Below are 27,123 nucleotides of genomic sequence, written 5' to 3'. Positions count from 1 at the left end.
AGTTGACTGATGTAGCTGGCAAGGTAACTGCTGTTTAACTTGATGAAAAAACATAACTGAGCTAGTATTGTAATGTTAGGTAATGTTTCATCCCCTCTTGACTGAGGTAAATTAATAAGCTATGCTAGCTAGTAGCTACCAGTCAGGTCAGCTCTAGCCTCTAGTTATCTGTCAGATAGATAGTAATAATATCCACCTCATATTGCTAACAGCTGTTGTTTGTATGGAAATGTTATGTCTTTGTTTTGCCCCTTTTCAGAATTAAATGAACTGTGCTAGCTTTCACCGGATGATGTACCGTTAGCTAACTTTTTGCCAGCTCTCTCTAACATTAGCTATTGTTTTTTGCCTCAATCACACTAGACCTGAATCAAACGATGAAACCACCAACAAAACAATTTAAGATTCCTATTCTGACGCTTTTTCAGTGCTATGTGAGTTTTATTAGACAGTATGGCAATGTAACTGTATTGATCCGTTTCCCTAGCTAATTCCCTACTTTTCACACTGACAGTTATTAACAGCGCTAACGTCACAGACGTCATTGTGCACAGTAGAGGTCTGCCAGGGACCTATTCTTCATCTCCCTCCCACCCGCACCCTGCTGGCTTTCTGTCCGACTCCCACCCGCTACCACAAGAACTGGTCCCAAACCCAACATAGTCCCGCCGTATGTGACGCAGATCACTTGCCAGTCATGGTCCCCGCAATTTTATGCCCTTTAGGCAATATCAAATACACAACAATTACGTAGGAAATCGGTTACATGTCCAGAGATTCTCACATGGCCCTTATAGTGGGTTACTGGGCTCTATCAGCCAATATGATAGATGTAGTTGAAGTGAGCAGAGTTGGACAGACTTGCACTTTCTCTTGTGCTATTTTTAAAGCCTACCTTTTAGCAGTCAGAAGATTTACAGACAGAGAAATATGGATGATCAATATTCTAAGCAATGTAGTAAACTATAGGCTTATTTAGGAAGTACATTTCTTTGGAAAGAACTGCCCCGTGCTTCTCATCCCATGCATAGGCTATAGCCTACTATTGAATCGAGACCACACGGGCACCTGATCTCACAGGTATGGCTACTGAACTGGAAGCAGCAAACATGATGACAGCGACACCTGCTACGTTTTGCGTAGGCCTATAAGATATGGCCTACCTTCTAGGACGATTTGCAGGCAGAGACAAAATCAGGTCAATACTTACCAAAAACTAAACGGCGCAACGCTCGCTCACCATAGTATGATGATTAAATGTGTTGATTGCACTTTGACTCACATTGGTTGAGAGCCTTCCACTTCTTTCCAATATCAATATGTATTTAGATACTGTAGTAAACTAGTGCCTAATCATATTTAATTTCATATTCAATTGAACCGCCACGTGATTCTCTGCGCATGTAGGCAGCCTACTCAACATCAATGAGGCCACACGTACGAGGCGCAGTTGAGCTCTCACGCCCAAACTAGGAGAGGTAGGCTCCTGAAGTTGAAGCGTGTGTGAATAACGCGAAACAAATAGGTGCTGTTAATACAATAGGTAGGCTACCGCATACAAAGCAGAAAGAGGAACGTTTCCAAATAATCTGTGGGACAAGAAAGGGACAACATTCGCATCCCAAAGTCGTCTGTCTGACCGTGAAAAATGCCACCCGCGCTGCAATGATCTTTGTCGCGACCCGCGGGAATGCAGCCATCTAGTGCAGTCAGGTCAGTACACAACACTATGCTCGACATGTCTTAGCAGGATCAGATGGTGACAGGGGTCCCAAAATGTTCAGACTGACGATTTTAAAGTATATTAACAATATCAGTGAATGATACAAAGTTCCATTTTGAATTGAAGGGTAGACCTACAGTAGCTACAAGACAGCATTTAAGATTAAAGCAACAGTCCGGGAATAATGGTCAATCTCAATTATTGAACCATTATATTATCTAAGAATAGAATCAATGTATAAATGTACACCAAGGTAATTCTTTGTCATCCCTCATTTTCTAGGAGGATCAGATGGTGACAGTGATCTCAGCAGGCAGCCAGGGAAGACCAGTCTGACGCAGGCTAGGTGAATTTCTACAGATACAACCCTTTATTCTATCTATGCAGCAAACACTGGACAAGCCAGATGCTATTATAAGGCAGTCTGACAACCCTCCAAAGTTGTTTTCCAAACTGTATCAAGGGTTGATGGAGGCATTTTCTGATGACACAACACATGACCTGGTAGAAGCTATTGATGATATGAACATGACTGGGCATTCATCATCTCAGACATAAATGACTGCAGTTTGAGACCATTCATAGAACATACTATATGCCAGTGAAACTGAATTACATGCACTCAGAAATGTTATTCCTCTGCTGGAGATATGAAAATATGTCCCCTTTTGGGCTTCACCGTAGGGATGGTGCCAGGTTTCCTCCAGACGTGATGCTTGGCATTCAGGCCAGAGAATCTTGTTTCTCATGTTCTGAGAGTTTTTAGGTGCCTTTTGGCAAACTTTTGGCAAATATGTCCCCTTTTGTGTTTTACATGTATTCAGACCCCTTGAATTTTTCCACATTGTTACGTTAGTCTTATTCTAATGGATTAAATAGTGTTTTCCCCCTAACCAATCTATACACAATACCCCATAATGACAAAGCAAAAACAGGTTTGTAGATATTTTTGTAAATATACACTGCTCAAAAATTAAAGGGAACACTAAAATAACACATCCTAGATGTAAATGAATTAAATATTCTTATTAAATACTTTTTTCTTTACATAGTTGAATGTGCTGACAACAAAATCACACAAAAATTATCAATGGAAATCAAATTTATCAACCCATGGGGGTCTGGATTTGGAGTCATACTCAAAATGAAAGTGGAAAACCACACTACAGGCTGATCCAACTTTGATGTAATATCCTTAAAACAAGTCAAAATGAGGCTCAGTAGTGTGTGTGGCCTCCACGTGCCTGTATGACCTCCCTACAACGCCTGGGCATGCTCCTGATGAGGTGGCGGATGGTCTCCTCCCAGACCTGGACTAAAGCATCCGCCAACTCCTGGACAGTCTGTGGTGCAACGTGGCGTTGGTGGATGGAGCGAGACATGATGTCCCAGATGTGCTCAATTGGATTCAGGTCTGGGGAACGGGCGGGCCAGTCCATAGCCTCTCAAGCTCTGTCAGGTTGGATGGGGAACGTTGCTGCACAGCTATTTTCAGGTCTCTCCAGAGATGTTCGAGCTCTGGCTGGGCCACTCAAAGTGTCTCAAAGCCACTCCTGTGTTGTCTTGGCTGTGTGCTTAGGGTAATTTTCCTGTTGGAAGGTGAACCTTCGCCCCAGTCTGAGGTCCTGAGTACTCTGGAGGAGGTTTTCGTCAAGAATCGCTCCGTTCATCTTTCCCTCGATCCTGATCCCTTCCCCTGAAAGACATCCCCACAACATGATGCTGCCACCACCATGCTTCACCGTAGGGATGGTGCCAGGTTTCCTCCAGACGTGATGCTTGGCATTCTGGCCAGAGAATCTTGTTTCTCATGTTCTGAGAGTTTTTAGGTGCCTTTTGGCAAACTCCAAGCGGGCTGTCATGTGCCTTTTACTGAGGAGTGGCTTCCATCTGGCCACCCTACCATAAAGGCCTGATTGGTGGAGTGCTGCAGAGATGGGAGAACAATCCAGAAGGACAACCATCTCCACAGAGGAACTTTGGAGCTCTGTCAGAGTGACCACCGGGTTCTTGGTCACCTCCCTGACAAAGGCCCTTCTCCCCCATTTGTTCAGTTTGGCCAGGCGGCCAGCTCTAGGAAGACTCATTGTGATTCTAAACGACTTAGATTTAAGATGGAAGCCACTGTGTTCTTGGGGACCGTCAATGCTCCAGAAATGTTTTGGTACACTTCCCCAGATCTGTGCCGCGACACAATCCTGTCTCGGGGGCTCTACGGACAATTCCTTCAACCGCATGGCTTGGTTTTTGCACGCACTGTCAACTGTGGGACTATAGGTAGAAAGGTGTGTGCCTTTCCAAATCATGCCCCAACAATTTACCACAGGTGGACTCCAATCAAGTTGTAGAAACATCAAGGCTGATAAATGGAAACAGGATGCACTTGAGCTCAATTTGAAGTTTAATAGCAAAAGGGTCTGAAAACATATGTAAATAAGGTTGTTTTTTTATAAATTAGCAAACATTTCTAAAAACCTGTTTTCGCATCGTCACTATGGGGTATTGTGTGTAGATTGATGAGGAAAACATCTTATTTAATCCCTTTTAGAATAAGGCTGTAATGTAACAAAATGTGGAAAAAGTCAAGGGGTCTGAATACTTTCTGACTACACTGTGTGGTCTTGTGAAGGCTGGCCGAATTCTGGCAAAGAGTATGTTCTTTTATCTCAGCATGTCGACAGATTCTCCCTTCTCCCCGTTTTGTTTGCTTGGAAATGTTTATACTTGAGACTTATCAGAAGAAACTAACCAAGCATTTATAGGGGCTAAGAAACGCATTGCCATTAATTGGAAGGTTGGTTATCCTCCCACAATGTCAAGTTATGCATCACTAGATTTAATTTATTACCAGATTAAGGGCATACTGAAAAACTTTTACAGGGTCTGGATGCCTTTAATGGAATACAGTACGACTAAAGGAGTCTATATTGAAAACATGCCCACGTCAGGGGATATACCCATTTAGGCAATGTCTTTGGCCTAACACACCCGAAACCAATCCCGAAAGTTTCACTAACATCCTAAAATTGAGTGGGGTGTGTTATTTTGTGCGTTTTTTCCCCCAAACCTTTCCCTTGGGAATAAAAATAAACAAAAAGGTATGATTGAACAGGGAGGAAATTGTGTTGGGAGAGAGTTGAGTAAGGCGGCTCTGGCTGAAATTTGATATAGCGGATTTTAATATAGCAGACTTAATAAAAACAATCAAAAGTCTTTGTATTTTATTCACGAGTTGCTCATTTGTTAGGCTATTGGTTGAAGGTGCAACACAATATTTATTACTGAATCACCTTAGATTTAGTTCAGTCTTATTAATCACTTTAACATATTTCATAATGATCTCTTACCTAGCGTGGCGACTGAGGGCATTTTTGCTTACTTTTTGTTCGAAATAGAGACTGCACATTGGATTGTGTAAAATGCAGGAAATTAGCTTTAGGTGTCCCCCAGACAAGTTCCCCTCCCCCCCGAGGAATAATAATAATAATAATAATGAATAATAAGCACAAACTAAAGAATGCTATTATAGTATTTTATTAACTTAAGATTCTCACCAAGACATGCAGACAGTCCAAACAGACAGAGTACAGTAGGCTATACATTGCACAAGAAGAATATTGGCTACTTTAAGAGATAAGAGAATGAATGCAAATGTATGCTGTTAATGGACAATAACTAGGCCCAATCTATCAACTAACCAGATCTGAATAAATGTGTTGGATAGATGGCTTTGATTGTCCAGCAATCTAATTGCAAATCGTTCATGAGCTAATAATACAAATACTCTGCTTAAAAAGATCTTGCACTGCTACCCTCAGCATTCATTATTCTTGGAGGTTAGAACAAGCAACAGGGAGGTCACCAGAGATTCATAACCAGGGGCTCAGCCCTGAAAACCAGGGACAGACAGAGTACCGGCAAATAATGGTATTTGTGGGTCTGAGACAAATGAGTGGATGAATACACAGCTAGTAAGCCTGCAATATGAGGAGGAAATTCTAGTCCACCAACTTTCCAGGGGCACTCACTTATCCAAGATCCTGGTGGTGTCCCTGACAAGCAATGGAATGTATCCTCTTCGTGCTTCCCAAAAATATCCTGCCGCATGAAGGCTACATCTACAAACGGAAATGACACCGCAAATAAGTCCTTCTGGAAGTGCATCGAATATAATGTTTTCGAATGCTGAGGTCGCATAATGCTCACTGACGGGGTTATACTGGATACGCAGTTTTTTCAGCGCCCGGAACATCAACTAGAGGAGCTCAGGAAATACTATCAAGGCAACATGGGTTGGGGAGAAGGTTGGACACATTAGAAGAAAGCCAATGTTTCCCATGTGTATGTCTTAATAATGGCTTTATTATCATGAATTATTTGTGTGTGAGTTGAGTATGGAACAGGTTTTGCGTGTGTTTGTGTGTTCTTACCGATCCAGCACTCCAGTCTGGCGCAGGGTGACGTCTTGACCACGTCAGGAGGGTCCACGCCCACGTTGAGACACAACACCAGGGCCACACTCACTGTCTTCATCTGGAGAGACAGAGAGAGCGAGACAGAAGTGAATACACATGCTTCTCAATACACACTTTGTTTACATGAGATATAATCCCAATACATACTCTGTATATAAGTGTGAGGAGAGACCCTGTTTATTTACATTATTTGGGTGAAGGACGTTAATATTTCACAGTTCATAGAGGGGCTCAGACTCGAGTCCACACACACACACTAAACGGCTCTGAAGCAGGCATCTGACAACGTCAGCCTCTAGATTATCCTTCAAATGAATATCAGATGTGCATCTCTTCCTTTCAAGACGATTCAATACGTATCTGGGGGGAGGCAATGTAGCCTACGTTTTTTTTTCTCCCACTTTGGTACTGAAATCAGAATCACCCGCTAATGAACCTTCCTCCGGTAGTTTACTTTTATTCCGGTAAAACATCATTTTCAACAGCGCATAGATAATAACCTAGCAAATGACATAGGTTGTCACTCAACTAACAGCGTAATATCACACAAGCCGTTTTAGCATTTGAATGCTGAAGGTGCTGTGCAGATGTGCAAGATCAGGCACAGGCAGCCTACCTGGCGAAGCTGGGCACGGTGCTCAGTTTGACTAGGCTACTGACATTTTGCCTGGGGTTGTTCGGCATGCAAAATGACTCCGTTGCAAGCTGAGTTCCACACTGAAGGAGAGCACGCATCAGTGATGGGTTTGGCCTTTATTTGTACACACACAAGCTCCCGCAGGCGCCTGACATGCCAAAACGTCAGCCCCCCGTTTGTCCTTCAAATATCAAGAAATAGTGCTCCTGCGTTTATTTGTATATTTCATTCCTTGAGGTGTCCTGGGGTGAGATCGTTTTTTTGGACAGCCATACACACTATTTTGACCTTGCCCTCTGGCATGGATGGCTCCATTGGCAGGTGTGTCTAGTTGGCATAGCCTGACGTGACTTTGCAATTCTGAACCACAGTGCTGCTGACCTGATCTGGAGAGTGAAGCACCATGTTGTCCACTATGCCAAGCACTAGACTGTAGAGAACACACCAAAAGGGTTCTGCTTGAAGAGGGAAGAACTTAACACAAACTTCTCTTTGAAGTCTGTAGACTGTCACGACTCCCATAACAAGTCACGATTCAGTGCTTTCTGTAATAAAAATAGATATTTTAAAATGTAGAAAACATTATTTTTTCAACAGTCACGACTCCGTATATAAACCTTGCCCGGATATCGCTAAATGATACAGCGGAAAGAAAGATCACATTTACTGGTGATTGATTTGTCTCCCAAGGACTTTCCAAGAAAGGTCTATTGAAGTGTATTTAATTGAATGTGTGCCTGGATAACTGAAGTTAATGGAACTCTGCAGCTGACGGACAGAAAGGCCGAAGCTCATTGCAGGGTATTGAATTAAATATGTGCCTGATCTATGGTGGTTAGCAGAGTTCTGTAGCTACTGCTCCTACCAGGCAGTTTACTGTAGTGTAGACTGGTCTGATAGAGAAGAAGCCCAGGGGGACAGGAAACAGGGTCAGATAAACATGTTGCACCTGAACACAGACTGATCCACTGGGGCACACATGGGGACAGGAAACAGGGTCAGGTAAACATGTTGCACCTGAACACAGACTGATCCACTGGGGCACACATGGGGACAGGAAACAGGGGGTAAACATGGTAAACATGTTGCACCTGAACACAGACTGATCCACTGGGGCACACATGGGGACAGGAAACAGGGTCAGGTAAACATGTTGCACCTGAACACAGACTGATCCACTGGGGCACACATGGGGACAGGAAACAGGGTCAGGTAAACATGTTGCACCTGAACACAGACTGATCCACTGGGGCACACATGGACATACACAGACAGAGAACGAGAGAGGCTAGAACAGAGAGGGCAGTCTAAAACCCTGCACTGATTTTTACTTGAGGAGCTACTACCCTGTGTTACTAGCTGGGCGCATGTTTTCTCAACGCCTGAGTACTAGTCAATGAGCAAGCTGACGTCAGTGACCACGTTCCCATGCGCAGAGTATTCTGAATAATAGCCCAATCCCAATTATTATTTCAGGATAAGCTGTTTACCATGAATAAAAATCATATTCCTAATTGTCCCCGGGACGTCAGTTCTTTTTTTTTGACAGGGGATACGGGAGAATTAGTTTTTTTTAAAGTTAAGACTCATTTAGATATTCTTCTGCTTATAATTTCTGACATTGGGTTGGTTATTTGTTAGTCAACTTGTCTATAATTACAAAGCTTCTCTTTGTCATTACTTGATGCTCAAGAATACTAAATAAAGCCTTGCTCACCAGAATGATGTCAGAAAATTAGAGAATGAATGCATAAATCTAGTTGACATATGTGAAGTTCTTTCATTTCTGCTTCTCTCAAGGAGCGAAGACGTTTAGGGACCAGGGAGATTTTCCATGCTAATTTTCCCAATGACAACACCCAGTAAGATTTATTTTTGAATAGGTCTAAAAAAATAAAATACAAAAGGCAGGTTTAAGGTTCTGAATGAAAAGGTGAAAAGACAGATTTTCTGGAGATTTTGGTCATTCAGCAGACGCTCTTATCCAGATCGACTGACAGTCAGTGCATTCAAGTAAGGTAGATAAACAACATATCAGTCATAGTAAGAATAAATATATTTCTGTAACAGTTACTGAGAATGTTGTTGAAGTGGTCTGTTGGTTTGACTCCTTTGAACATCGCTGCCAATTTAAAAGCTTTTGAAAAATGAACAGAAGTGCATGGGACAGATGGGCGCAATAATACATATTATGTTGCAATCAGTTGGCGCCTCTTTCCTTTCCTATATTAAATAGATTTCAAATGTATTAGTGTGACAGAATGCTTAATACATTAATGTATGTGCAGTTGAAATGGGTATAGAATGAGTCACCAAAAAAATACATATTTTCAAGAAATGTAAATGCAAATGCATATTTTTATTTTCATTCAGAACCAAAAATGTACCTGATTTCAACATCAGGAAAATATGTAATTTCGTCCTCCGGAAAGTTCTATGACCAAATTTCAACTGCACGTACTTTCTCAATGAAGCAAGCATGAGATCAAAAGGAAAAAAATTCACTGGAGATAGAATCAACCAAGATTTTTTTTCACGGTCGGACACACACACAAAGCAGAGACGAGAGTAGAGGTCAAGATACAGGAGACAACAGAAGACGCAGGTAGGTCTCAGATGAAACTCATAAAAGCGCAGGAGGAGCTTGCGGAGTGTGCAAAGCTGAGAGGGGGAAAGAGCCTCGTGGCATTTCATTTCCCACAACGTTGTGGTGCCAACTCTAATCAAACCCATAGGAGTGTGGATGGGAATCCACGTCTCTGTCCCATAGGATCCCTCACCAAGAGGCTTTACTTTCACTACACTAACCTCAGGTAGGCATGACCGCTTTCTTATACATTGACCCCAGTGAGGGATAAGTCAGTTGGGATGTGCCCTTTAAAGATACTATAGCTGAAATGACAACACGCCTGGAGGAGTTTTCAGCCCTGCGTCAAAGAATCTACAAAAGCTGCATCCCATTGAGCTCTGATCAAAACCAGTGTACTATATAGGGAATAGGGTGCCATTTCAGACACACCCAGTCTACAGAGTGCAGGTTTTAAAGCAATCCCTGGAAAACAGTAAATGTGCTGAATTTCTGGGGGGAGGTGGCAAATATCTTCTATCCTATTTTTACACACAATAGTTATGGCCAAAATTGAGAAGGAGTGCACTGACTGCAATGAACTTGAAAACAACCGTCAGCATTTGTGACTGCAATTATTCTTCCAGTGTCTTTGCGTTGTTTGGTCAAACTGAAGATGGCATAGCTACCCACAAAAGCACCAACACTGTTTATAGTCAAGTACCAAAAGCGGCTCCTGGCTTTCAAACTGTTTACCCACACCCAGTCACGCACACCCACCAACCCACACACAAATCAACTGTAGATCAGTTTTAAAGGTGAGGTACATTCATGCCAGACGTTCGGTCCTGACTTGGTGTTGTTCAGCACCATACTACTTCACCAGCAACATTACTGCAGCCTGGCACGGGAAACTAAAGTGATAACCATCACAATAAAATAACCCTAATGAAATGATTTGTTTCCCAACATCATATGTGAGAGACTAAAATGACAAATTAGCATGAAAAAAAATAGGATAATTGAGACACATGGGGAGGTAGAATTTAGATTTTGGATTCATAATAGGCTAATGTGGCATTTAGGTTTGACAGCAGCCAGATGTTGGCTCCCATTGATTGAATCCCATTCATTTCCCACGTCGGTGGAGAAGTCCATTGTCTCCCTACTTATAGCATACATTCCAACAGGAGGAGACATAAGGGCAGCAACCCTATGGGCCCTGGTCAAAAGTAGTGCACTATACCGGACATTTAGCATTTTGCTTTCCCCTTTATTTAACCCGGTAGGCCAGTTGAGAACAAGTTCTCATTTACAACCCTGACCTGGCCAAGATAAAGCAAAGCAGTGCGACACAAACACAGAGTTACACATGGAATAAACAGACATACAGTCAATATAGAGTGTGTGCAAATGAGGTAGGATAAGGGACGTAGTAAGGCAATAAATAGGCCATATTGGCAAAATTATTACAGTATGGCAAATTAAACACTGGAGTGATAGATGTGCAGAAGATGAGTGTGCAAGTAGAGATACTGGGGTGCAAAGGAGCAAAATAAATAACAGTATGGGGATGAGGAAGCTGGATGAGCTATTTACAGATGGGCTATCTTGGAGCTGCTCTGACAGCTGGTGCGGGAGCTATGAGTCTCCAACTTCAGTGATTTTTGCAATTCGTTCCAGTCATTGGCAGCAGAGAACTGGAAGGAATGGCGGCCAAAGGAGGAATTGGCTTTGGGGGTAACCAGTGAAATATGCCTGCTGGAGTGCGTGCTATGGATGGGTGCTGCTATGGTGACCAGTGAGCTAAGATAAGGTGGGGCTTTACCTAGCAAATACTTAGATGACCTGGAGCCAGTGGGTTTGGCGACGAATATGAAGCGAGTGCCAGCCAACGAGAGAATACAGGTTGCAGTGGTGGGTAGTATATGGGGCTTTCGTGACAAAACGGACGACACTGTGATATGCTGCATCCAATTTGCTGTGGAGAGTGTTGGATGCTATTTTGTAAATGACATCGCCAAAGTCAAGGATCGGTAGGATAGTCAGTTTTACGAGGGTATGTTTGGCAGCATGAGTGAAGGATGCTTGTTGCGAAATAGGAAGCCAATCCTAGATTTAATTTTGGATTCGAGATGCTTAATGGGAGTCTGGAAGGAGAGTTTACAGTCTAACCAGACACCTAGGTATTTGTAGTTGTCCACATATTCTAAGTCAGAACTGTCCAGAGTAGTGATGCTGGACGGGCGGGCAGGTGCAGGCAGCGACCGTTTGAAGAGCATGCATTTTGTTTTACTTGCATTGAAGAGCAGTTGGAGGCCACGGAAGGAGAGTTGTATGGCATTGAAGCTCGTCTGGAGGTTAGTTAACAGTGTCCAAAGAAGGACCAGAAGTATACAGAATGGTGTTGTCTGCGTAGAGGTGCCATTTGGGACAAAACCAAGATGCTTGCCTTGTGCAGAGAAACATGCTTGGCTTGAGACAGGTTCTTTAATATTCCAGTGGCTTGGTAGGCTGTTATTTTGCGGCGGTTTTTAGCCACCGAAATAATGAAATGACTATTGGATTTGGGTAAGCTCATTTAGTAGCAGAGGGCTACAAGCCAGCACAGAAACCACAAATGAAGAGAATCGGGCCTAGAATCTATATGTGTTGTAGCAAGCTCAGTACAAAAAGTGTGGTGCTTTAATTCACTTGAAACTTTTCTGTGTTTAAAATATAGAAGATGGTCATTGAACAGGAGAGGAGGAGAAAAGGGAGAGACAAAGGGAATGAAGAGGTGGAGGCTAAGTCTTGGCCCCCGGGGGAGAGGCTCTGACCCTCCATAACAACGGACTCCTTTTGAAAAGGGTGGCCCTCCTTGATTGTTAACATTAATCTGAAGGAAAGCCTAAACAAAATGACATTTTAATATATGTCTCCTGGACCTCGTGGATTTCTAATAATCCCACAAATCCTGTTCGGAGCAGCGCAGTGGGGGAAGAGAGTGATAACAGGGGAGTAGGGTGAAAGCTGATGCGGACTTCGGTTCAATCTGTTTTTTTGGACTTGTTCACAATGCTCACTATCATACAGGTGAATGACACTGGTACTTAACTATATTTGGCTATCCATGACCGATGGAAAACACAGAAACTTCCAGATAGATTCCAAGGGTTTGTGATAATGTACATGTATCAGAGTGAGACTGTGCCCTAATGTGTGTCCTGCTGGCAATAAAGTGAGTGGCCCAAGCTGATGCAACAATCCCCAAGGCCTTCCAGCCTACTAGGCCTTGCCCTGGCACTGGGGAGATCAATGCTCCCTCTGTTTAAAAAGCCTTAAATTTATAGCAGGACTAGCAAATGGAATAGTCACTGGCCATTGATCCGTATGGGCCGAGGTGCTGGATCGGAGGGAGGGAGGGAATGGCAGAGAGGGGGAGTTACCGAACTCAATTACCAGTTTAAAGACAACACACACAACAATAGTGTTCCTCAAAGGCCACAGCGACTGCTGATTTCAATAGAGTTGCTATAGAGGTAACGTCGTCGTCAAAACGTAAGAAATAGAACAACAACAAATACAGGGTAGGAATTACATCCAACTGCTCATCCCTGCATTCATGTGTCCTTCCGATACAGATCAGACCATATTCACGTCAAAGACTTTCTACAGTACCTGGATCAGACTGCTATTCAGCCTGGATTTACTGCTCTCCTGAAGATACACTGGTTATCATGGAGATTATATAGTCATTTTGCATAGCAAACCGAGATATTTTTGCAGGATGAAAACAATGGCAAAGATGGAGGAAGCTAGCCCAGCAGAAAGCCAAGAACTGCAATTTGTGGGCTTGATATAGTAAGCGTGCTTTTCAGGATGTGTGGAAATCATTGTTGGAAAGCCAGTACTTTAGAGTATGCAAAGGTGGTTGGTTCATTGAAGCGCTAAAGTGCTCAACTGCATTGATTTCAAATGACTAGCTCTGATTGACAGAACCCTGATATCCTAACCCTAACCCTGATATCCGCTATCTGACCTGGTTTACTCTATCTAGCCTCTCTCTCGCTCCCTCCCTCCCTCTCCAGTGAGCCACTGCTCATCCACGAACTGCTCACTCTATAGTCCCAGTTCAGGAAGGGGGTGAGTGAGCCATAAACATCTAATAAGGAACCGTTGGGGTTCTCCTCAATGAGTCAGGTCTACTAACAGTGTACTTTGGGGTTAGGGTTGGTTTGTCTCACACTGCGCCATGTCATTGAACCTGAATGTCATTCAGTGTTATAATGTATCCTTTCAGAGGACTCTAGCCCAACCTCTATCCCTGACATGGACATCAAAAGGACAGAGGCAAACCCATGACTATTTTGGGTACCATAAATAACATTGCTATCCCATAAAGCCCAATAGCACTAACACACAACGGTAGCATTAGACAAGCACAAAACGGAGCCAAAGTTTGTGGCATTCGGATCAACAACTCGCCGACCATGATAGGCCTGCAGAAACTATCCTCCATCGGAATCATTCACACACTTGCACTATACTAGCAGCTGTACACACACACACACACAAGCCGCTTTGCTTCATGTGCTCATCACCCACATCGACATGGTCACAACTCAATTACAGACATCTCCACAGGGACCGGACTCCACCTTGACCAATGGGCCTTGTAATTGGGCAGCCTGCCACCTCTCATCCTGAGATAGCCCAACAGTGTCTATAGTGTAATAGCTAGCTGGCCATGATTCTGCCGATTTTCCACGATGCAGCACAGTTTATGGGCCACTTGATAGCCCCTTCACAAGCCACTCCTCTCAACAGCTTCAATTCTTTAGATACAAAACCAATAGGGGCACTAGTACCACCCTTATCATTATCCATCACTGTCAATCTACAGTACCCTCCTGAATTATTGGCACCTAGGTAAATATGAACAAAAATGGCTCTGAAAAAATGTCATTGTTGATTATCAGCTTAATCTTACAGAAAATATCATATGAACCTAAGCTTTGAGTTAACATTGTTCAAAGAAAAATCTAAAATAAAGATTTATTTTATTCAAAAACATGCGTGTCAGTTATTGGCACCCCTAGTAATTCTTAGAAACAAAATCAAGTTGATGTATATTCCAATTAAGATGTTCCTTTTTAAAGTTAATGTGAGTCATCCATGACTTCCTGTTTCACTGGGGTACAAGGTGACACACATGCTAAACTCCCTTAGTCATCCATCAACATCAGAAAGTCCAAAGATGACAAAAATGAAATTAAAAAGGTTGTTGTCGTTCACAAAATCAGGCAATGGCTATAAAAAGACAGCGACACACGTGAAAATACTCATCTCCACTATTAGGGCAATCATTAAGAAATGTTTAACAACTGGAGCTGTGATGAACCTGCCTGGAAGAGGACGCAAGTGTTGTGACGTTGGTACCATTAATGCGATGACGATTATTTTTATCAAATAATTACATACCACGTTCAAGTATTACTTGATTAATCATAACAATTAATTAAGTAGTAATCTGGGACACCACGGGAAAAGTTTATTTAACGAGTTAACGTTTCCCAAATTAACTCTAAAGAAGTCAATATGTCGTTATACCAGTCATCCATTAAACATCATTATTACCTCAGTCTCATTCTGAACGCCGTAATATCCTAGAAATCTGCACAAACCCTCGTCTCCATGATGAATCAGCAACACAAATTGGCTTAATTATTTATTTACTAACTAACTAATCACACAGAATGACAAACACACAGGATAGATTATACATTGGTTACTAACATGATGCAATGAAGTCCCTGGTGGACTAACCCGATATGATGGCTTGTTACAATGAAAAGGGGTTGGGGAACGAAAGAGCGGGACGAGAGCCAAAGGAATACAACTATCGTACATACAGTGGAATAATACGCTCATCGTAAATGGATATTTAGCACCCTAACAAGCGCTCATTTGGATATATAAATGCAAAGTACATATTTACGCTTGTAGGTCTGTCGTCTCGCTCTGTTGAAATCACTCGATCAGTCTGTGGCGAGTAGTTCATCAGAAAGTCTCTGGTTGTGTAAGTCTGGTGGTCCACCAGAAGTTACCATGTCCCTTGTAGTTGTAGTAGGTTTGTCTCGGAGTGTCTGTTAGAACGGAAGTTCCAGAGGTGTACCACGCGGTGTTCAGCGGGCCTTATCATTTACTCTGTTTAGAATAGATACCCTAGAGGTACCTATAGCGGTGAGAGGAATTTGTTATTTGTCTCGCATCTTCGCTCGAGTTTCCTAGGCTAACAGTGCATAAAGAGCTGCAGACAATGTTCCTGTGTGGTGTCAGAGAGTTTCAGAGTTTCTAACCATTTCGTACCTTTCAGCTCACGCTGGTCTTTAGTTTTAAACTATTTCTCAGCCGTGTAGCCACCGCTTCACACTATCTGGTTTAGTAGTCTAACCATTTCAACGTGTCAGATAACTGGGATGTTTGTAGAGTTACCGTTATTTGGTTATACTGCCCTTAATGATATCACACAACAACTGATCTGACATAATTGTTCTTTAAGTCCCTCCCGACCAATTCCAACATTCTTGGTGTTGAAAATGTCCAACCTTTTTGTTACAGTAGTGCAAAGTCCCTCTCTGTGGTAACAAAGGGATTTTTAACTTCCATTTCTGCAGAGTGGGAGGGGTGGGCCTTATCTGGCTCACCCAAGAGGGAAAGTCATGACAAGTGTATTTTGTCCCCACGCACAGTGAGAAGGATGGCTCAAGGGGATTTTTTTTGTTGCCCAAGGACCACAGTTGGAGAATTTCAAAAGTTGGTTATATCGAGTCTCCAAAGCTACAAGTGAAACACCACCTCCATGCCAACAAGTTATTTGGAAGGGCTGCCAGAAAAAAGCCTCCTCTGTCACCAAACCACAAACGTAAGCCCCTGGAATTTGCTAAATGTCATTGGAACCAGGTTCTATGGTCTGATGAAAATAAAATAGAGCTTTTTGTCAATAAACACCAGAGGTGGGTTTGACGTAAAAAGAGTCGTGCAGAAAATAACCTAATCCCCACTGTGAAGTTTGCTGGTGGATCTGTGATGATGAGGCACTGTTTAACTTTTAAAGGCCCTGGGAACCTTGTTAGGATACATGGCATCATGGACTTCAAGTACCAGGAGATTTTAGTCCAAAACCTGTCTGCCTCTACCAGGAGGCTAAAACGGTCGTCGTTGGATCTTCCAGCAGGACAACGATCCAAAGCATACCCCCAAATCCACAGGAAAATTGTTCACTGACCATTGACCTAAACCCAATTCAAAACCTCTGGGGTGAGCTGAGGAGTCCACAAGCAAGGACCAAGGACTGAAGGATCTGGAGAGTTTCTCTATGGAAGAATGGTCTCAAATCCCTTCCTGTGTGTTCTCCCACCTCATCAAACATTATAGGAGACGACTCAGAACAGTTATCTTTGAAAAGGGACAAAGTACTAAACACAGGAGTGCCAATAATTGGGACATGCATGTTTTTGAATAAAATAATTATTTCTTGCTGACAAATTCTTTTTCTTTTAACAATTTTAACTCAAAGGTTAGATTGATATATTTTGAGTCAGACCAAGCAGAAACAATTATATTTTGTTCACAGCATATTTTGTTCATACTTACATAGGGTGCCAATAATTCAGGAGGGCACTGTAAATCACCCTGTAGTAAATAACAGTAGGCCAGGGACCATTAAGTCGATTCACCCACAGGCCGATTTTTTCTTGAGCGGATGGTCAGGGGGCTGGAACATAATTTGTAGACAGCATATTGACCGTAAGCCCAAAGATATTTGAATAAAACAAAATCAAACCTTGCTTACATTTGCATACGATCACATATTATGTGTGGGAATACTTTAGAACAGATTTGTTTTTTTTTAAATGTACAGTCTAATGTCCAACAATAAAAAAAGATATTTAAAAAATGTCAATCACCCATAGGGGAGACGCCAGTTGGGGAAACCTGCCGTAGGCCATACACAATCAAAAAGGGGCACAGAAATCTAATTAATTGAAGCAAAACAATGTATTCCTTGTAGAACAAACTAGCCTGAATTATTTAGGCATATTTTCTAGCTGTGTTAGAGAAAGAACGTCCCTTTGTCTTACCCCAGGAATGTCTCCTGTTTTGGAATGAATATATGAATGAATGTTTTATGGTTACAAAATAATTCTGCGCCTGAAGCACAGTGTAGAAGCCTAATTCTGTCATATTAGCGTGTGTTAATGTCATTTGGGTGAATGTCTAGCCAATAGGGATACTAAGTCAGCCCGCGTACCATATGGCAATGTGACACTTGGCATTATTGACGCCATAGCTATCCATAACAGAATCTATGAAACAATCAGGTATCGAGTACTACAGGAATCTAACAGCACCTTTCATATAAGCCCTGGCAGGTGTAATAGAAACACAGAAATCCCACTGTCACCATTTACTAGAGAAAGCATTGAAATTCCACTGCAAAAGCACCTAGGGTTGGCCTGAAGCAGAGTAATAATGAATTCCTACATATTGGGAACAATATAGACGAAGGCTAACCTTAACTAGGTTTAGTGTGGAAGTCTCGCTGCAGAACAAATTGTGGTCTTTTCTAAAGCAGTAGACCCTGATGATAATGTTATATCAAGACGTTTCTGCCATACAGAGTGGAAGACAGCCGGGAAAAGATTTTTGATGTACCAATTCCATGGCACAGGGTGTATGAGTTGATATATAAAACAATGTAAGATTCAAAAATGTGTGCCTTCCAGCTAAAAAGATTGTACAGAATTCTTGCTACCGGCAAAATGTTGAATATTTAAGGCATACAATTATCGCAGCTCTGTAGATTTTGTTGTGAGGATACTGAATTAAGACCATTTCTTCTGGTATTGCCCTCAGGTAGCCCGTTTCTAGTCTCAGGTTCAGGAATGGCTGAAAAAGCATAACATTCATCTAAACTTGACCCTAGAAATAGCATTGTTGGGAGATCTGGAGAGACCTGGTCAGTCGATTACTAATATACTCTTAGTAAAAGCATGTTATCATCTTCAACTCACAATCTGCAGATTCTATTCGATTAGATCGATTCAAATTGTATGTTAAACATCACAGCATAGTTGAAAGATGGGCGCCGACAGAGATGGTCGCCTCGCTACAGGTCCTGAGAACACTATGCAGTTATTTATTTTTCTTATGTATTACTTTATGTATTATTTCTTACATTATTAGCCCAGAAAATCTCAAGTGTTATTACATACAGCCGGGAAGAAACCTTTGGATACAGGCGCGATGTCAACTTACCAACAATACGACTTTCCAGAAGCGGATCCTTTGCTCGGACCGCCACCCTGGACATGGGATCTTATCCCAGAGGCCGACCCAAAACAACACGGTTGCCGCGGGAGAGGCAGAAGGAGTGGCCTACTGGTCAGACTCAGAAGGCAAGCACACCATCCACTGCTTCCGAGCTTATTATTTGCCAATGTCCAATCTCTAGATAACAAGGTGGACGAAATTAGGGCACGAATTGCCTTCTAGAGAGACAGAGATTGTAAAATTCTCTGTTTAACAGAAACATGGCTCACTCGGGATATGTTGTCAGAGTCGGTACAGCCACCCGGTTTCTTTATGCATTGCGCCGACAGAAACAAACATCTCTCTGGTAAGAAGAAGGGCGAGGGTGTATGCCTTGTGATTAACGACTCATGGTGTAATCACAACAACATACAGGAACTCAAGTCCTTCTGTTCACCTGACCTAGAATTCCTAACAATCAAATGCCGACCGCATTATCTTCCAAGAGAATTCTCTTCGATTATAGTTGCAGCCGTGGAAAGGACATCACTGGGCTCGATGTAAACTGGAAACCATACACCCTGAGGCTGCATTTATTCTAGATGGGGATTTTACAAAGCAAACATGAGAACAAGACTCCTTAAATTCTATCAGCATATCAAATGCGCGACACGAGCTGGTAGCATTCTAGATCATTGCTACTCTAACTTCCGCGATGCATACAAAACCCTCCCCCGCCCTCCCTTCGGCAAATCTGACCACGACACCATTCTGTTGCTCCCAGCCTATAGACAGACACTACAAACAGGAAATGCCAGTGAGCAGATCTATACAACGCTGGTCTGACCAATCGGATTCCATGCATCAAGATTGCTTCGATCATGTGGACTTGGGATATGTTCCGGATAGTGTATACATCAATGTTGTTGTCTGAGGCTGACTCGGTGAGCGAGTTTATTAGCAAGTGCAGCGGAGATGTCGTGCCCACTGCGACTATTAAAACCTTTTTTAACCAGAAACCGTGGGTTGATGGCAGCATTCACCCAAAAAAATGAAAGCGCGAGCCAGCGCTTTTAAATCATGGCAAGGCGACTGGAAACATGACCGAATACAAACAGTGCAGCTATTCCCTCTTGCAAGGCAATCAAACAAGCAAAGCGTCAGTATAGAGAAAGTAGAGTCGCAATTCAACAGCTCACACACGAGACATGTGTGGCAGGGTCTACAGTCAATCAAGGATTACAAAAAGAAAACCAGCCCCGTCTTGCTGCCAGACAAATTCAACTTCTTTGCTCGCATTGAGGACAACACAGTGCCACTGACATGGCCCGCTACCAAAGCCTGTGGGCTCTCCTCTGTAGCCAACGTGAGTAAAACATTTAAACGTGTTAACCCTCGCAAGGCTGCCGGCCCAGATGGCATCCCTAGCCGCGTCCTCAGAGCATGTGCAGACCAGTTGGCTGGTGTGTTTACGGACATATTCAACCAATCCCTATCCCAGTCTGCTATCCCCACATGCTTCAAGATGGCCACCATTGTTCCTGTTTCCAAGAAAGCTACGGTAACTGAACTAAATAACTATCGCCCTGTTGCACTCACTTCTGTCATCATGAAGTACTTTGAGAGACTAGTCAATACCCACTCCAATTTGCTTACCGCCCCAATAGGTCCACTGACGATGCAATCGCCATCACACTGCCCTGTACCATCTGGACAAGAGGAATACCTATGTAAGAATGCTGTTCATTGACTACAGCTCAGCATTCAACACCAAACTCATCAAACTGGAGGCCTTGGGTCTCAACACCGCCCTGTGCAACTGGGTCCTGGACTTTGACGGGCCACCCCCAGGTGGTGAAAGCAGGAAACAACATCTCCACTTCGCTGATCCTCAACACTGGGGCCCCACAAGGGTGCGCTCACAGCATTCTCCCGTACCTCCTGTTCACCCATGACTGCGTGGCCATGCACGCTTCAAACTCAATCATCGAGTTTGCAGACGACACTACAGTGGTAGGCCTGATTACCAACAAAGACGAGACGGCCTACAGGGAGGAGGTGAGGGCTCTCGGAGTGTGGTGTCCGGAAAATAACATCACACTCAACGTCAACAAAACAAAGGAGATGATCTTGGACTTCAGGAAAAAGGAGAGGGAGCACCCGCCCATCCAACAGTAGTGGAGAAGGTGGAACGCTTCAAGTTCCTCTGTGTACACATCACGGACAAACTGAAATCGTCCACCCACACAGATAGTGGTGAAGGTGCAACCACAGGTCTCTCCAGAGGGCGGTGCGTTCTGCCCAACGCATCACGGGGGCAAACTACCTGCCCTCCAGGACACCTACAGCACCCGATGTCACAGGAAGGCCAAAAAGATTTTTAAAAACAACAACCACCCAAGACACTACCATCCAGAAGGCAAGGTCAGTACAGGTGCATCAAAGCTAAGACCGAGAGACTGAAAAACAGCTTCTATCTCAAGGACATCAGACTGTTAAACAGCAATCACTAACAGAGAGGCTGCTGCCAACATACAGACTCATATCTCTGGCCACTTTAATAAATGGACTTAATAAAGGTATCACTCGTCACTTTAATAATATTTACATATCCTACATTACTCATCCCATATGTATATACTGTATTCTATACCATCTACTGCATCTTGCCTATGCCGCACGGCCATCGCTCATCCATATATTTATATGTACGTATTCTTATTCATCCCTTTACATGTGTATAAGGTAGTTGTTGTGAATTTGTTAGATTACTTGTTAGATATTACTGCATGGTCGGAACTAGTACAAGCACTTCGCTACACTCACATTAACATCTGATAACAATGTGTATGTGACCAATAAAATGTGATGTGAAAGAGCTACGGCACGTAGAAATCCGAAGAGGGTGGCCAGCAGAGATAGGTTGGATGGGCTGAGGGAAGCTGAGGGTTGGGATGTGGAATTGGAGACAAGCGTGAGTGGAGGTGCTGGGCGGGGGAGAGAATGAGTCATAATAAACAAAACAAAAAGACAGTTTGAATGACCCTGAAGGGCAACGCTATTACATCCATTGACTGTTTGCCTGAGGCTGAGGCCGCACAAGTGCTTGTACACATGTATATACACACACACTCACATTCAAAACACACACGTGCACACACACATGTAAATAGTGCCACACATGCACTGAAATGTATACAGTTGGCCTTGCTGTTTTGATTTTTGTTGTCCTTGATGTCTTATTTTTGCATTGTTTTCTGTTGTCCCCGTTTGACAGATCTCCCACCAAGTCAACGTGCCCATGGGCGGGTTGCTTGACCCGGGTTGTTCCTGTGGGTCGCTCTGGACTGGAGACGGTTAGATGACTGAATGCAATGTGAATCTTGAGCGGCTTCACTGCAGGTAGATTATATGTTTATATTTTTTTCCAATTATTAAATAAATAAAAACTGGATACAAAAATGTAAAAAGAAAATACTGCGTTTCCTTTCTGAAAGGCAAACGATATGCTAGTTCAACAGCAACTTTGCTTTGATAGAAGTATGCAAGTCAAATTAAATTATCAAGTAGACCTACTTCAGTCAAATGTGATAATGAAGTTAAATAAATTAAACGAGAACTTAATCTGGAAAAGCAGCTGTTTAAAGGGGGAGATCTTAAGATCTGCACAGCTGTAGAACCTAACCATATTTTCTGGATATTGAACACACACAGCGGTCTCCAATTAAAGTCTCTCTGGTTTCAGTTCATCATTCATGAGCTACTTTCAAAAATTGAACCAGATTAACCTTATAACAAGAACCAAGGGCAACTGCATAATATGAGCAACACAGGCTGGGCCTTTATCCATTCACCATTAAAAAGCCTTAGTTCAGTAGACCACCGTAGAGACTTAGGACATGGTGCAGCGGGACCATAAGGACGAAGGATGTCTCTTACCCGGTCCTTCATCCTCCAGCTCTGGGCCAGGGCCTTGGAGCCCTCGATCTTCTCTGAGTGGCGTTTCTTCATGAAGGCCAGCGGCAGGTTCCAGTCGCTCATGTCCGCCTCTTCCTCCTCAGCCAGGAATATGGCCGGCGAGAGCAGCAGTTCCGAGTCCATTTTCATCAGGGCCCTGAGGGAAGAGATGGAGAGGAGGTCAGGTTGAGGTCAATGTAAAAAAAAAAAAAGGTTTCTTCATTCAATAATAGGATATAGCTGTACAGTATGTTTTTGTGTAACATTGAGGAATATGATAAATATTTAACATGCATCCATCAGATGCAATCTATTTTTGACCCGAACTATACAACCATTTTACGTTCTGATAGGAAAGTTTGGGCAGCATTGGGATAGCCATAGACCAGCTCACACTACCGGTCAGATGAGGAGCAGCTCTGGGTTAAAAACTACCACCACCTAGCTTTGGGACTCAACATCAGAGGTCTGTATTGATTGGACTCCCTGAGTTGTGATTTGTTCTGGTGACTGGCGACGTTAAATAACCCTACCACAATATAGCTACACCAAAAACAGAGTTACCTGTCATCAAAGGCATTTGTATTATTTCTAGGAACTCTACTTACCACACGTAAAGTGAAATGTGACCATAACTATCAAATAAACTAGAGGTCGACCGATTAAATCAGGGCCAATTTCAAGTTTTCATAACACTCGGTAATCTGCGTTTTTGGACACCGATTATGGCCGATTACATTGCACTCCACGAGGAGACTGCGTGGCAGGCTGACTACCTGTTATGCGAGTGCAGCAAGAGGCCAAGGTAAGGTGCTAGCTAGCATTAAACATATCTTACAAAAAAACAATCAATCTTAACATAATCACTAGTTAAGTACACATGGTTGATGATATTACTAGTTTATCTAGCTTGTTGCATATAATCGATGCGGTGCCTGTTAATTTATCATTGAATCACAGCCTACTTCACCAAACAGGTGATTTAACAAGCGCATTCGCGAAAAAAAGTACTGTCGTTGCACCAAACGTCAACGCCTTTCTTAAAATCAAAACACAAGTATATATTTTTAAACCTGCATATTTAGTTAACACTAATAGAGAAATTGTGTCACTTCTCTTGCGTTCTGTGCAAGAGTCAGGGTATATGCAGCAGTTTGGGCCACCTGGCTCGTTGCGAACTGTGTGAAGACCATTTCTTTCTAACAAAGACAGCCAACCTCACCAAAAGGGGGAGGATTCGTTGCACGATTCGTTGCACAAATGTACCTAACCATAAACATCAATGCCTTTCTTAAAATCAATACACAGAAGTATATTTTTTTTAAACCTGCATATTTAGTTAAAAGAAATTCATGTTAGCAGGCAATATTAACTAGGGAAATTGTGTCACTTCTCTTGCATTCATTGCACGCAGAGTATATGCAAGAGTTTGGCCGCCTGGTTCGTTGCGAACTAATTGGACAGAATTTTACATAATTATGACATAACATAGAAGGTTGTGCAATGTAACAGCAATATTTAGACTTATGGATGCCACCCGTTAGATAAAATACGGAACGATTCCGTATTTCACTGAAAGAATAAACATTTTGTTTTTGAAATGATAGGTCATTAATATGGTCAACTCCGGAAACTAAAGCTCGTATTTCTGTGTGTTATTATATTATAATTAAGTATGATTTCATAGAGCAGTATGACTGAGCGGTGGTAGGCACCAGCAGGCTCGTAAGCATTCAGTCAAACAGCACTTTCCTGCATTTACCAGCAGTTCTTCGCTGTGCTTCAAGCATTGCGCTGTTTATGACTTCAAGCCTATCAACTCCCGAGATTAGGCTGGCAATACTAAAGTACCTATTAGAACATCCAATAGTCAAAGTTTGATATAATACAAATGGTATAGACAGAAATAGTCCTATAATAACTACAACCTAAAACGTCTTAGCTGGGAATATAATACCATATTCCTGCTGTGAAAACAGAGGTAGATTTTGTGGTAGGAAGTCTCGCTTAAAGTGCATGGCCTTGGCTGCCTGCAGTCTAACTCAACAAGAATATGGTGATGTTCAGGATAAAGTTGGATTCAGACATTTATTTAATAGCGAGGGAGAAATTTAAATTTACATTTGGTAAATACAGTTTCTCGAGATTATACATGTGCCACTGTTAACAGGAAAGTTTTTCTTGGTGAAGCCAGCTATACTGGGGTTGGGTTATTTTCTGTTGCCAGCCACAACTCAGGGAGTCCAACCAATACACAGACTCCCGATGATGTGTCCCAAAGCTAACAACCACCCATAAATAGGATGGACAATAACATTAGCAATCTCACATCCCTAGCCCCCATTCACCACAGGTGGCCCTGGTGAGTGATGGGATATGACCTGAGCAGCTTTCAAAACAAAGTACAACCATTTAAGACTCGTTTGTCATGTGCTGTAGTGAGCATATTATCGTTCTAATCAGTACATAACTAGTAGCTATCTGTATTTGCATTTGACGCGGTTAACATTAGCTGTGTACAAAGGTTTAACTCTGACAATGACGTCTCAGCAGTAAATTCCCTTTAAATTAACTTAGCAGTCAAATGGTAGATAATATGCAGAATGGACTGTTAAACTTACACGGAAAAGCTCTTTTCTAAGGGGGTAGTACACATTGCAGTATGATAGATAACATAATTGGAAATCGGTACAACGTCAACCTGCATAGACAGAACCATGTTCGCGCGTGGCTGTTCTAGAGTTCGGGGTCATGTTAGCTTGTGGCTAACTAGCAGACCCTTAGCCGACTTTTCTGACAACTAGCTAGCATTGTTATCACAGGTTTGTACTTCGTGCTTGTAAAACTGTGCATGCTTCATGTTACTTGTTGAACCACAAGCTACAGTAGTTAGATAAACGTAGAGAAGATAGACTGGTAAGTGAACCAGATGTGGAAAAGGGCCATTTCTGCACAGGGTGGCGTGCAGCGTACAGACCTTGGCGCGGTAGAATACTCTTCGATACAGGGTGGGAAACCTCTCCGTCTCCTGACTATTATAGACGCGGTCGCACAGACAATTCTTGAAAGAAAATTGTACGGTAGCGTCCACAATTTGTAAACGATGTCGAACCCGACAGGTCCAAGTTCGACCGGTATGTGTTTGCAGGGAAATCTGCGGGTTCTCTCCCCACGGCTGCTCTTTGCTATGGGAAGGTGCTCGAGACGAGGCCCATCTTCACACGGACACTCTGCCACAACCACGCCACGCGCTGTCAGGCTCGAGCTGTCAATGACGCTTGTCGTGTGGTCTTCTGACACAAACGTGTGTCGACGAGGCAAATGTCGTAGGCTAGTTGCCGTGAAATTGACAAACAATTCCAAGTATTTCTCCAGAGACACTTCTTCAGCACTTCAGCAAGGGCGCCGCCATCTTGGGAAAGACCCACAATGCACTCGGGGTTGGACTGAAGATGTCATTAAAAACGTCATCATGGTCAGTGAATGTCCCTTTCCCTTTCATCAAAATAAAAGTAAAATAATAAAAAAGTTAAGTCCAAAATATTCCATTCAGTTCAGTTGTGATGTCTCATTGCGATCCAAAAAGATACATCCTGTACATTTTGAGAGATTATTATTTTTATATACATTTGCAAAAATTATTTTAAAAACTGTTTTTTCGCTTTGTCATTATTGGGTATTTTGTGTAGATTGATGAGGAAAAACATTTTAGAATAAGGCTGTAACGTAACAAAATGTGGAAAAACCCTATAATTATGTATTTCTTTGTGACTCATTTGTGTGTACAGGTAGACCAGAAAAGCTACATCCCTGATTGGCAGATGAGTGGCAACCCTGATTAGAAGCACTTGATGCTCATCGGTTGTTCTTTACAAATGCTGTTTTGAATGAAAGAAAATTGTACCTACACACTGAAGAAGGCTGTAAAGCCGAAACATCTGTGTATGCTATCCCTGATGCAGTGATTTTCATTTTCCGTATTGCAACGGAAAATCTAAAAAATGTCTTATTGGACAAGAGAACCCTTCCTGTTTCCATCCATTTTCTTGGTTGGTTCACAGGAGACAGAACATAGGGGATGCAATGGAGATGAGCTAAGGTAGATGGGAAGTAGAGGCTCTTCCAATGTCTCAGTCACTTCCCTGTTTAATCAGACAAAAATATCACTCTCTCATCTTCTTGGTGATGAGCACACCACAATACAGCTCAGATCATATATATGCAACACCACAAGGCGGTCAAATCAGCTCATCAGAAAACATGAAAACAGTAGGGCAGATGGACAGTAGGATTTTCTCCCTCTCACTGCATTGGCCAGTGCAGTAATCAATATGCTGGCTATTTGGGTTGGCCAGCAGCAACACTATGGTACAGCAATCTTGAACGTGAAACTCATAACTGTATCAGGCCGAATCTATCCCTCCTGTCTCAGTGTCCAGTGTGAATGAGAAACCAATCCAATCTCCTA

At 42.7% G+C, this 27,123-nt stretch overlaps 1 protein-coding gene across 1 annotated transcript in view; it reads right to left on the bottom strand.

Moving 5' to 3' along the window:
- The window catches only part of LOC112230310 (regulatory-associated protein of mTOR), a 242,324-nt gene extending 216,233 nt beyond the window's left edge, over nucleotides 1–26,091 (bottom strand). Inside the window, 3 exon segments of the mRNA XM_042310765.1 lie at nucleotides 6,154–6,256; nucleotides 22,638–22,812; nucleotides 25,633–26,091. Of these exon segments, the coding sequence (XP_042166699.1) occupies nucleotides 6,154–6,256; nucleotides 22,638–22,805 (271 nt within the window). The 5' untranslated portion in view covers nucleotides 22,806–22,812; nucleotides 25,633–26,091.
- Between the last annotated feature and the right edge of the window lie 1,032 nt (nucleotides 26,092–27,123).

The sequence above is a fragment of the Oncorhynchus tshawytscha genome, linkage group LG32 (assembly GCF_018296145.1).
Source record: "Oncorhynchus tshawytscha isolate Ot180627B linkage group LG32, Otsh_v2.0, whole genome shotgun sequence".
Classification (NCBI taxonomy): domain Eukaryota; kingdom Metazoa; phylum Chordata; class Actinopteri; order Salmoniformes; family Salmonidae; genus Oncorhynchus; species Oncorhynchus tshawytscha.
The sequence above is the reverse complement of the archived record's forward strand: the minus strand, read 5'-3'. Positions and strand labels throughout refer to the sequence as shown.